Raw genomic sequence first — 10,943 nt, forward strand, 5'->3', positions numbered from 1 at the left:
TGGTGGCTCACAGCCATCTGTAATGGGATCCAATGCCCTCTTCTGGTGTGTCTGAAGATAGCTACAGTGTACTCACATACATTAAATAAATAAATAAATAAATAAATAAATAAATAAATAAATTTTTTTTTTTTGAAAGGAGGCAGAAAAACTCTTGTTTCTGAATTGGTATGAGTGATCTCATCAGATCTTGAGCTCATCAAATCATGATAGACAAGATGTGGAGATTCACAACAGGAATTCTTGTCTTTCCCCAGTCGGCTGGCCGGTTGATGCGTGCAATCTTTGAAATTGTCCTGAATCGAGGTTGGGCACAGCTTACAGATAAGACCCTGAATCTCTGCAAGATGATTGACAAACGCATGTAAGGGTTAGAGGCTGGTTGCTGTGAGTTTGGGCCTCCGTGGGCGTGAACCTATGTGAAAGTTGAGAAATGGAAGTCCCCTGTGGAATGTGGGCCTGGGGGAGCAACATCTGGTATTGGCTTTTAGTCTTTCTGCTGTCGGTTTCAGACATCTTCCTCTAATGGTAGGGCCTGTATGGTTATTCCAAACTGCTGGAAGCAGTGATGAAAAATGTGGGGAAGGCAGTTTATTTACAGTGCTACAGAAAAGGTGAGCCAGCTCTGTCTCCTTTCTGAATAGGTGGCAGTCCATGTGTCCTCTTCGCCAGTTCCGAAAACTTCCTGAGGAAGTAGTGAAGAAGATTGAGAAGAAGAACTTCCCCTTTGAGCGGCTGTATGACTTGAATCATAATGAGATAGGTGTGTGAAGGTCTTGTCCTGGCCTGTAGCCCAGGCCTCTTTCTCAGCCTCCTACTTCCCAGTTCATAGGCCCTGGGCACTGGTACTCGTGTTTACATCCTACTGTTGTATAAACTCACTTTCACACTCATGACTTTGAAAGGTTAGTACTGCACTGAGGCTAATGTGGGGAACCTGTCTACTGGCATAGAATGCTTGTTCCCACAGTTGCCCTTGGGCCCTGTTTACAGATTTGCTAGGCTGGCTGGGCAGCCGTGACAATGTTCTTACTCCTCACAGGTGAGCTTATTCGAATGCCGAAGATGGGGAAGACCATCCACAAGTATGTCCATCTTTTCCCCAAGTTGGAGTTGTCGGTTCACCTGCAGCCTATTACACGCTCTACGCTGAAAGTAGAGCTGACTATCACACCGGATTTCCAGTGGGATGAAAAGGCAAGGCTTGTTGGTCAGAGGGTGGAGTTGGAGTTACTGAGCCCCTCACTGGCTCCTTGTTATTTCATCCATGCTTGGGTTGGCAGGTCCATGGTTCGTCAGAGGCATTTTGGATTCTGGTGGAGGATGTGGACAGCGAGGTGATTCTGCACCACGAATATTTTCTCCTGAAGGCCAAATATGCCCAGGATGAGCACCTCATCACGTTCTTTGTTCCGGTCTTTGAACCACTACCTCCTCAGTACTTCATTCGAGTGGTGTCTGATCGCTGGCTCTGTGAGTATCTCTTCTCTGCCTCTCCTGCCTTCCCAAGATGGGGGAGGGCTGCTTGCTTTGTTGTACCCTTGTCTCTGTTAAGAGAGTGATACAGACACAACCTAAGGTCTCCACTGGGCCTGGGGGAGTTGTGGGGTTGCTGGAGGGTCGTTTCCTAGCCTTCCATTTCTTTCCTGACAGCTTGTGAGACCCAACTGCCTGTCTCTTTCCGGCACCTGATCCTACCAGAGAAGTACCCACCTCCAACTGAACTGTTGGATCTGCAGCCATTGCCTGTATCTGCTCTGAGAAACAGTGCTTTTGAGAGCCTTTACCAAGATAAATTTCCTTTCTTCAATCCCATCCAGACTCAAGGTAGCTGTCTGAGTCTCATATATTTGGTTCCCATGCTTGCCTTTTCTTTTCTTCCTGAGACGGTTTCTTTATATAACAACCCTGCTATCTTTCTTGGAACTCACTCCACAGACCAGGCTGGCCTTCAACTCAACAGAGAGCTACATGCCTCTGTCTCCCAAGTGCTAGGAGTAAAATTGTGCCCCTTCTCCACCCCTCCCCGCCATTCATGCCTGCCTTTTTAAGGTTACCTAGTGCTAAGTCTGTTGTGCAGCTGGCACTTTGCTGCTCTTCATATCTCCCTGAGGAGGGTCAGAAGAGTAAGGCCTTTCCATGTTTCCTTGTCATTACTATGCTCAGGTGCTAGTGCATGTTCTGATGCTTCAGTGTTCAACCAGAGTATGGCTTTGAGTTGGGACCTTCATTATAAATAATGATTGTATTCACAGAGCAAGCACCGTGAGACACTGCCAGCTGGACCAGTGTTTCCAGCTCCTTTGTGTACTGCATAGCTCATTGACTTTGTGGCTCATGGTGTTCATAATCTTGACGAATGATCTGTTTTACTCTCCTACCCTACACCAATGTTTACTCTACACCTTTTGGTTTCCAGTGTTTAATACCGTGTACAACAGTGATGATAACGTGTTTGTGGGGGCCCCCACGGGCAGCGGGAAGACTATTTGTGCAGAGTTTGCCATCTTACGGATGCTGCTGCAGAATTCTGAGGGGCGCTGTGTCTACATTACCCCTATGGAGGCTCTGGCAGAGCAGGTGTGTAATGTGCTGTGGGGCTGCGAATTTCCCAGAAGCCACTCCATAGGTGATTCCAGGTGAAGGTTTTCTCATCTCCTCAACTGCATTATCATTTCTTTTTTGTTTGTTTTGTTTTTTTCAAGTCAGGGTTTCTCTATGTAGCCCTGGCTGTCCTGAAACTTGTTCTGTAGACCAGGAAGCCTCTAACTCGAGAAATCCTCCTGCCTCTGCCTTCTGAGTGCTAGGATTAAAAGCCTGCATTACCACCACCACCTAGCACATTATAATTTCTTAAAGAAAAACTTCCTTATCATTTAAAAGCTATTGTAGATCATACAATATCATTAAGATAGGATGCTGATGCAACAGGCTTACTTGAACCCACAAAAAGTTTGAGGTCAGTCTGGGCTCCCATCTCAAAACAAAAAAATGGAGCATAAGATATTGGAGTAGCAGTTGTCTGTGGTGTCTCCTTTTCCTCCTAGCAAATGCAAGATGAACATGTGACTTACTACTGTTCTTATGTCTCCCTCCCCTGCCCACCCGTCAGGTGTACATGGACTGGTATGAGAAGTTTCAGGACAGGCTCAATAAGAAGGTGGTGCTGCTGACGGGGGAGACCAGCACAGACCTGAAGCTCCTGGGCAAAGGCAACATCATCATCAGTACTCCTGAGAAGTGGGACATCCTCTCTCGGAGGTGGAAGCAGCGCAAGAATGTCCAGAACATTAACCTCTTTGTGGTGGATGAGGTCCACCTTATTGGGGGCGAGAATGGGGTATGCTTGGCTTTATAGCACAGAGAAAGACTGGGCCCCACCTAGTTTATATTGGGCCTGAAACTAGGACTAGGGTCTTCACAAAGATTTCAGCCTATTGCCTTATTTCAAAAGGGTGACCTGAGTTAATATATAATGTTGCTTAGTGAAGGTTGTCTTTTTGAGTCAGGGGAACCATAATTGGGACTGGCAGAGGTGGTTCACAAAGGGAGCTCAGGCAGAGGGCGGTGAGCCTGGGCCTGAAGTGACTTTTTCTCTTCTTCCCAGCCTGTCTTGGAAGTGATCTGCTCCCGGATGCGCTACATCTCCTCCCAGATCGAGCGGCCCATTCGCATTGTGGCACTTAGCTCCTCACTCTCCAATGCCAAGGATGTGGCTCACTGGCTGGGCTGTAGTGCCACCTCCACCTTCAACTTCCACCCTAATGTGCGCCCTGTACCTTTGGAACTGCACATCCAGGTAGGATGGTCTTCATTCCTCCATGGCCCCAGGGATCCCTAGTTACCCAGGTCTAGTAACCTTGGTGTCTTCTCTCTTTGTCTCCAGGGCTTCAACATCAGTCACACACAGACTCGCCTGCTCTCTATGGCCAAGCCTGTGTACCATGCTATCACTAAACACTCACCCAAGAAGCCTGTCATTGTTTTTGTCCCATCTCGCAAGCAGACCCGCCTCACTGCCATAGACATCCTCACTACCTGTGCAGCAGACATCCAGCGGCAGAGGTAGGGATGGTCTAGTTTCTGGGATGAGTGGGTGCATGAAGAGCATATTAAGTGAAGCTGCCCTTTATCCTGGATGTCCTAGGTCAGGGCAGGAATAAGGCTGGAGTACCACAGACTGAAACGCCTCTGACTTGTGCTTGTTCTTGTTCTGCCCAGGTTCCTGCACTGTACCGAGAAGGATCTGATCCCTTACCTGGAGAAGCTAAGTGACAGCACACTCAAAGAAACATTGTTAAATGGGGTGGGCTACCTACATGAAGGGCTGAGTCCCATGGAAAGGCGCCTGGTAGAGCAGCTCTTCAGCTCAGGTAAGAAAACCTCATGATACCCAAAGCTGTCACGGTTGGGTGTATTAACCTTGAGCATGTAGATGGCATTTCTCTAAGCAGTAGAGCTCATTTCACAATGCCAGCAGACTAGTGTATGTCTTAGTTCATTAGGTTCCTCTAAAATACTTATGATGTCACTGAGACAGATAATCCTCCTGCCTCCTTAGAACAGGCACAAAAACTGGTCTCATTTCAGAACCTGGAGTCAGGATCACTGGCCAGTAGACCAAAGTTCTGTGTGGATACCAGACTGATGGGGTTAGAACTTAAGAGATGGCTGTGGATTTGTGATGCTCTCCTGGCTGGTTGGTCTTGCCTGCTGCCTTTTGTTGACCTGTGGCATTTTATGCATTTTTCACTATTCTGGCACTGTGGCAAAGCCTTGGTGTAGCCAACTCTGCCAGAGTCACTGTCACTCTTGACTGAACCGGCCTGGTTTTGATTTTGCTGCCATGGCCTGAACTAGCCGCATTGGGTTTGATGTTAGCTTTCCCCACGGGCGGCCAGTCCACCATGCAGTGCAGGTTTTGCTTTCCCTGGGCTTTCTCTTGAATTGTTTTGTTTCTTCTAGGATAGTCTCAGAGCAAAAGGCATCAATAGTGCAGTGCTGCCTTTCACAGCGCTTCATCAGGGTCACACCTTGTTCCTAGACAGCCTCAGTCTGATATTTGAAATGTAGCACAAGGTTGGCCACTGCCTGCCGATGACACAGATACTTTCTGGGGACCCTGCCCTCAGTCTTCCTCTCCTTTACCCTACTCAGGGGCTATCCAGGTAGTGGTGGCTTCTCGAAGTCTCTGCTGGGGCATGAATGTTGCTGCTCATCTTGTGATCATCATGGACACTCAATACTACAATGGCAAGATCCATGCGTGAGTATAGTTGCTATGGGCATTAACATGCGTGAGTATAGTTGCTATGGGCATTAACGATCTCCCTCCTAAAGTGAATGTGGATCTACAGGTGCAGGTACAGGGAACCAGACATAGGCCGGAGCTCCACTAGAGCAGAGTTAGTCAGGTCCCAGGACCTGCTCCTACGTTTGCGTTACAGTCATTGTCCCTCTGTCTCGGCAGTTTGGAGAGATGAGACCTATAGCTGGGAGGAAAGGAGGTGGCTGCTAACCTGCTCCCATCTTAGGAAAGTGGGTCGTCAGGTTCTCATCTTCATCATGACAAGTACAAGGTTCAGGGTTTCTCAGAGCCTGCATAATTTAGCTTTATTGTTTTTCTCAAAAATATAGATTATTTTGAAATTGGTTTGTGAGTTTAAAATGTCTGAATCTGGTTCTTGCTTTAGACTTTAGGTTGCTTTTTGACCTGAGAAGCACACAGACCTTAAGTTCGACTTTAAGTTTAGTCCTTTAATACGATGTTATTTTGCTTCAGGCCTTAGATGGGTTTGTGACTTTGGTTCCAGTTCCTTGAGTAACACATTCATGAATCTCACTCTGAAACTAAAATACTGTGTGGGCAAGCAAGTGACATGAATGCTAAGCACACAGGTTCCTGCCCAGTTCTGCTGTAGTCTGACCCTGTCTCCCTGCCTTCGCATCTTCCGTCCCTGTGACTGAAGGCAGGCAGGCCTCCTGACTTGGTTCCTCATTTTTCTCTTCTGCCACCAGCTATGTGGATTACCCAATCTATGATGTGCTTCAGATGGTGGGCCATGCCAACCGCCCCCTGCAGGATGACGAGGGGCGCTGTGTCATCATGTGTCAGGGCTCTAAAAAGGTCAGTTATAGGAAACTTTGATCTTTTGAACAGATTTTTTTTTAAAGATTATTTGTTTTATCTATGTGAGTACACTGTAGCTGTCTTCAGACACACCAGAAGGGGGCATCAGATCCCATGAGAGATGATTGTGAGCCACCATGTTGTGGGTGCTGGGAATTGAACTCAGGACCTCTGGAAGAGCAGTCAGTGCTCTTAACCACTGAGCCATCTCTCCAGCCCTTGAATAGATTCTCATGGCCCATTCCTGCTTTGTATTATATGACACTGTTTTCTTTTTTTTTTTTTTTGGAGCTGGGGACCGAACCCAGGGCCTTGCCTAGCAAGCGCTCTACCACTGAGCTAAATCCTCAACCCCGACACTGTTTTCTAAATGTTTCTTCTGTTTGGCTGTTCTGTGTATCACACATTCCCTGCTGGATTGCCCTTGACCCTTTATTACCATGTTGTGGTTTATTCTTTTTAATGCTTCCCTTCTCCCAATCCACAGGATTTTTTCAAAAAGTTTTTATATGAGCCATTGCCGGTAGAGTCTCACCTGGACCACTGTATGCATGACCACTTCAATGCTGAGATCGTCACCAAGACCATCGAGAACAAGCAGGATGCCGTGGACTACCTCACCTGGACCTTTCTGTATCGCCGAATGACACAGAACCCCAATTACTACAACCTGCAGGGTCAGTGAACTGAAGAGCACACACTGCCCTCAGGGTTTTCATATCCCTAGCGAGGCGGTGTCCTGAGACTTCCCTCTTGCATCTCCACAGGGATATCTCATCGTCATTTGTCTGACCATTTGTCAGAGCTGGTGGAGCAGACGCTCAGTGACCTGGAGCAGTCCAAGTGCATCAGTATTGAGGACGAGATGGATGTGGCCCCTCTGAACCTGGGCATGATTGCTGCCTACTATTACATAAACTACACCACCATCGGTGAGGACGGTGGCCCACGGCTTCTGGAGTCTTGGGATGCGAGGTGCTAGGCAGCATTTGCCAAAGATAACAGTGCAGCAAAGCAGTACAGCCCAGGCAGTTGGTTCCTGTTACTCTGCTCCTCACAGCCCTACCCCACAGTGGCTCTGCTCATATTCCCTTATTTTCTTTCAGAGCTCTTCAGCATGTCTCTGAATGCCAAAACCAAGGTTCGAGGGCTTATAGAGATTATTTCCAATGCAGCAGAGTATGAGAACATTCCCATCAGGCATCACGAAGACAACCTCCTGCGCCAGGTGAGGGCATCAGCTCTTGTAGACCTTTCAGGAGTGAACATTTGTCTCATTTGCACAGGACTTCCTGTCACTATACCCTCATCCATCCTTTCCACACTTACCTACCATTCTCCAGCCTCCCTCAGTCTGGCCGAGGCACATGGTGTGTTTGGCCTGAATGGATCTCAGGTAGGGTTCTGTTTATCACAAGTTTTTTTCTTTTACATTCTAGTTGGCTCAGAAGGTTCCCCACAAGCTGAATAACCCCAAGTTCAATGATCCCCATGTGAAGACCAATCTGTTGCTGCAGGCTCACCTGTCCCGCATGCAGCTAAGTGCTGAACTACAGTCAGACACAGAGGAGATCCTAAGTAAGGTACTGTGCTGGGGCTTGGAGGTCCACTGGCCAGCGGGTGCTCGGAAGGTGGGGTTACAGCCCACCTGCTCTTATATCCCTTCTTCATGCAGGCAATCCGGCTCATTCAGGCCTGTGTGGATGTACTCTCCAGCAATGGGTGGCTTAGCCCTGCTCTGGCAGCCATGGAACTGGCTCAGATGGTCACCCAAGCCATGTGGTCTAAGGACTCTTACCTGAAGCAGCTGCCACACTTCACCTCAGAGCATATCAAACGTTGCACAGATAAGGTGAGCTGAGACCTGGGGTGCTGGGTGACGAGCTTGAGAACATTGGTCCTGATCTGCAGGTGGATTGTGGGAGCAAACGTTAGCAGGAAAAACTGGTTCCTTTGAAGGAGTTCCATCTGAATTGAAATGCTGGGAGGTGCCAGACGTGGTCTGCATTCTTTCTGAGGCTAACACTGGCAGTGTGGGGCGTGAGATGAGCAGTTCTTTGGAGCTAGTGTTGCTTGCTTGTGGCCTGTATTCTCTGCTCCCCTAACCTCTGCATACCCACGGTAGGGAGTGGAGAGTGTTTTTGACATCATGGAGATGGAGGATGAAGAACGGAATGCATTGCTTCAGTTGACTGACAGCCAGATTGCAGATGTGGCCCGCTTCTGTAACCGCTACCCGAATATCGAACTGTCCTATGAAGTGGTGGATAAAGACAGCATCCGCAGGTGAGCAGCGAGTGCTGGAGTCCTGCCCTGGGGTCTCTGCCCACAGCCACAGTGCTCACATACTGCTTTGTTTCCAGTGGCGGGCCAGTCGTGGTGCTGGTGCAACTAGAGCGAGAGGAGGAAGTCACCGGCCCTGTTATTGCACCTCTCTTCCCACAGGTATGTCCTGGTAACTGCCTTTGCCATGAGTCCATTTGAGGCCCTGCTAACTGGCTAGGTCTTGGGCACAGGATACCTTTCATACCAGGAGAGGGTCGTCTGGGGTAGTGAACTCACAAGGCTGAGTATTAATCTTGGAACCATGGATTATATTTCTTTGTTGTTTTGAAACACTTTAGATAGCTGGTTGTTAACATCAGGCAACGTTTATCTCTGACTTTTAAGATACATTTTTCTACAAATAGCTCCAGGATTCTTAGACTTGTCTAGTTGATCTTTTCACAACAATATTTCACTCTGGTTCTAATTGCAGTTTGTTTTTTAAATGAACATATAAACATAAAGAAATCTCATCTTTATGCGGGAGAATTGAAAGTTGGATGCAAATGCTAGATAAACTTCATGTACTTCTATAGACAAGCTATTCAAGTTCCTAAGGAAAGTGCCGTGGGGCCCATGGGCTCTACTGTGGCCATCAAAGAGGGCTTCTCCAGAGACAAGACATCAGAAGAGGCCCCACAGGCTAGCTTTGTATTCTCAGGGCTGCAGGTTCAACTCCACGTTAAGATTTTGATTTCAGCTTAGAAGATAAACTTCTTAAGAACTTGAAGCATATGTGCTCCAAGGCTGAATCTCTGATAATGCATCTTAGATTCATTGACAAGCATTAAACAAAAAGGGTGCCCTCGGTTATGGAAATGAGATAGAACTGGAAAATTAGTCTGTGTATTTGAAGACTAAGCCCTTTGGGGACATCTTTAGGCTGCTTAAAAACTCTTAAGGTGGGTTTGGTGAGACAGTTCAGTAGTTAGGAACACTGGCTGTCCTTCCAGGGATTCTAAGTTCAGTTCCCAGCACCCTCATGGTAGCTCATAGTCACCTTCTGGCATGTAAGTATACATGTGGACAGAGCACTCCTACATTTAAAAAACCCTCTTCAAGTTGTTTCAGCAACTTTGGAGTTTTAATCTGAGTTCTGTCACTCTATTTCGTAATCACTCACTTGCTTATGGCCATCAAGTTTTACAAGCTCAAGTTGTTGGTTTTTGATCCTTGTAGAAACGTGAAGAGGGCTGGTGGGTTGTGATTGGAGACGCCAAGTCCAACAGCCTCATCTCCATCAAGAGGCTGACCTTGCAGCAGAAAGCCAAGGTGAGTGTGCAGTTGAACCCACATCTGTCCCTGGGGTTGCATAGGGGTTGCCTCTTCCCTGGTCCCTACTAACTTGATTTCTGCCTGTTCTCTCTAGGTGAAGCTGGACTTTGTGGCCCCAGCCACAGGCGGCCACAACTATACCCTGTACTTCATGAGTGACGCTTACATGGGGTGTGACCAGGAGTATAAATTCAGCGTGGACGTGAAAGAAGCTGAGACAGACAGTGACTCAGATTGAGTCTGAGGCATCAAACCTGAGAACACGGATCTGAACAGCCCCGGGGATCTGGTTTTAGAGACCAGATCTGTCAGCCTGAGGTCTGGCCATCAGGCTGCTGCTGTTCCCAGTCCACATCCAGTTGCTCTCCCACCTTGACCTTGCAGTTCAAGGTCTGCATCCAGTATTTTCAAGTGTCTCATCAAACACGAACTGTACAATATTTGGAGGCATGTTTTTTAGTTCCTTGAGTCAGACATTCTAATAAATAATTTGAAAAAAAAAAACTATGTCCTTAACAGTGAAACTAAAATTTCTTCAATCAAAGCCATTTTTGGCACTGAACCTTCCTATGGAGTACAAGAAGAACAAACTTGCCCTCTACTTGGGTTTAGACTGCAGGACAAAACCAAGGTAAATAGCTACTCTTCAGTCATCCTAATGACTCAGCCTCTTGATAGATGTTGCTGAGTGGTGGCAAAGTTAGAGTCGTGGCAGGACTGAGTCCACCTTGGCCAGAGATCAACAGGGCTCCTCTTGATCTGTGTTGTGAAATTCTATAGCCTTCTTTCCAGGAGGCAGCATTAGGGTGGTTAAGATACACCAGGTATTAGACTGTAGTCTCTCTAAAGTGGCCTATCACAATCTCTGACATGCTACTTCAAGTGTCCGCTTTCTGTTCTTTGGGACAGCATGAACAATGCTGAAAGGTGATTTACTTTCCCATAGGCTAGCCCCATGCCCCTTCAGAAAACTAAAAGCACAGCCCCAAAAGCTTTTATTACCTAGATTATATTCATTGATACTTGTTACATTAAAAATTAAGGCAGTTTAAAAAAAAAAAACAAAAAACTTCCTAACATATTTTAAGAAAAATAGATCCTGGGGGAAGAGTAGCTTAATAGAAGCCAGTTAGGACCTTTAGCTCAGTCTGTTGTGTGGCTGAGCCGAGCATGTCAACTTCGGGGTTGGGAAAGAAGAGTTTTCAAGTAACTG

The 10,943-nt window shown here is 47.2% G+C and overlaps 1 protein-coding gene across 1 annotated transcript in view; it reads left to right on the forward strand.

The window, feature by feature from the left end:
• The window catches only part of Snrnp200 (small nuclear ribonucleoprotein U5 subunit 200), a 29,349-nt gene extending 19,126 nt beyond the window's left edge, over window positions 1-10,223 (forward strand). Inside the window, 21 exon segments of the mRNA NM_001037766.2 lie at window positions 258-364; window positions 645-763; window positions 1,043-1,197; window positions 1,284-1,473; window positions 1,654-1,827; window positions 2,420-2,580; window positions 3,113-3,340; window positions 3,608-3,799; window positions 3,887-4,065; window positions 4,222-4,373; window positions 5,158-5,266; window positions 6,019-6,127; window positions 6,618-6,807; window positions 6,898-7,062; window positions 7,237-7,358; window positions 7,570-7,713; window positions 7,806-7,982; window positions 8,256-8,416; window positions 8,494-8,575; window positions 9,635-9,727; window positions 9,825-10,223. Coding sequence (NP_001032855.2) covers window positions 258-364; window positions 645-763; window positions 1,043-1,197; window positions 1,284-1,473; window positions 1,654-1,827; window positions 2,420-2,580; window positions 3,113-3,340; window positions 3,608-3,799; window positions 3,887-4,065; window positions 4,222-4,373; window positions 5,158-5,266; window positions 6,019-6,127; window positions 6,618-6,807; window positions 6,898-7,062; window positions 7,237-7,358; window positions 7,570-7,713; window positions 7,806-7,982; window positions 8,256-8,416; window positions 8,494-8,575; window positions 9,635-9,727; window positions 9,825-9,968 — 3,153 coding nt within the window. The 3' untranslated portion in view covers window positions 9,969-10,223.
• The last annotated feature ends 720 nt before the right edge of the window (window positions 10,224-10,943 follow it).

This window comes from Rattus norvegicus, chromosome 3 (genome assembly GCF_021556685.1).
Source record: "Rattus norvegicus strain SHRSP/BbbUtx chromosome 3, alternate assembly SHRSP_T2T, whole genome shotgun sequence".
NCBI lineage: Eukaryota > Metazoa > Chordata > Mammalia > Rodentia > Muridae > Rattus > Rattus norvegicus.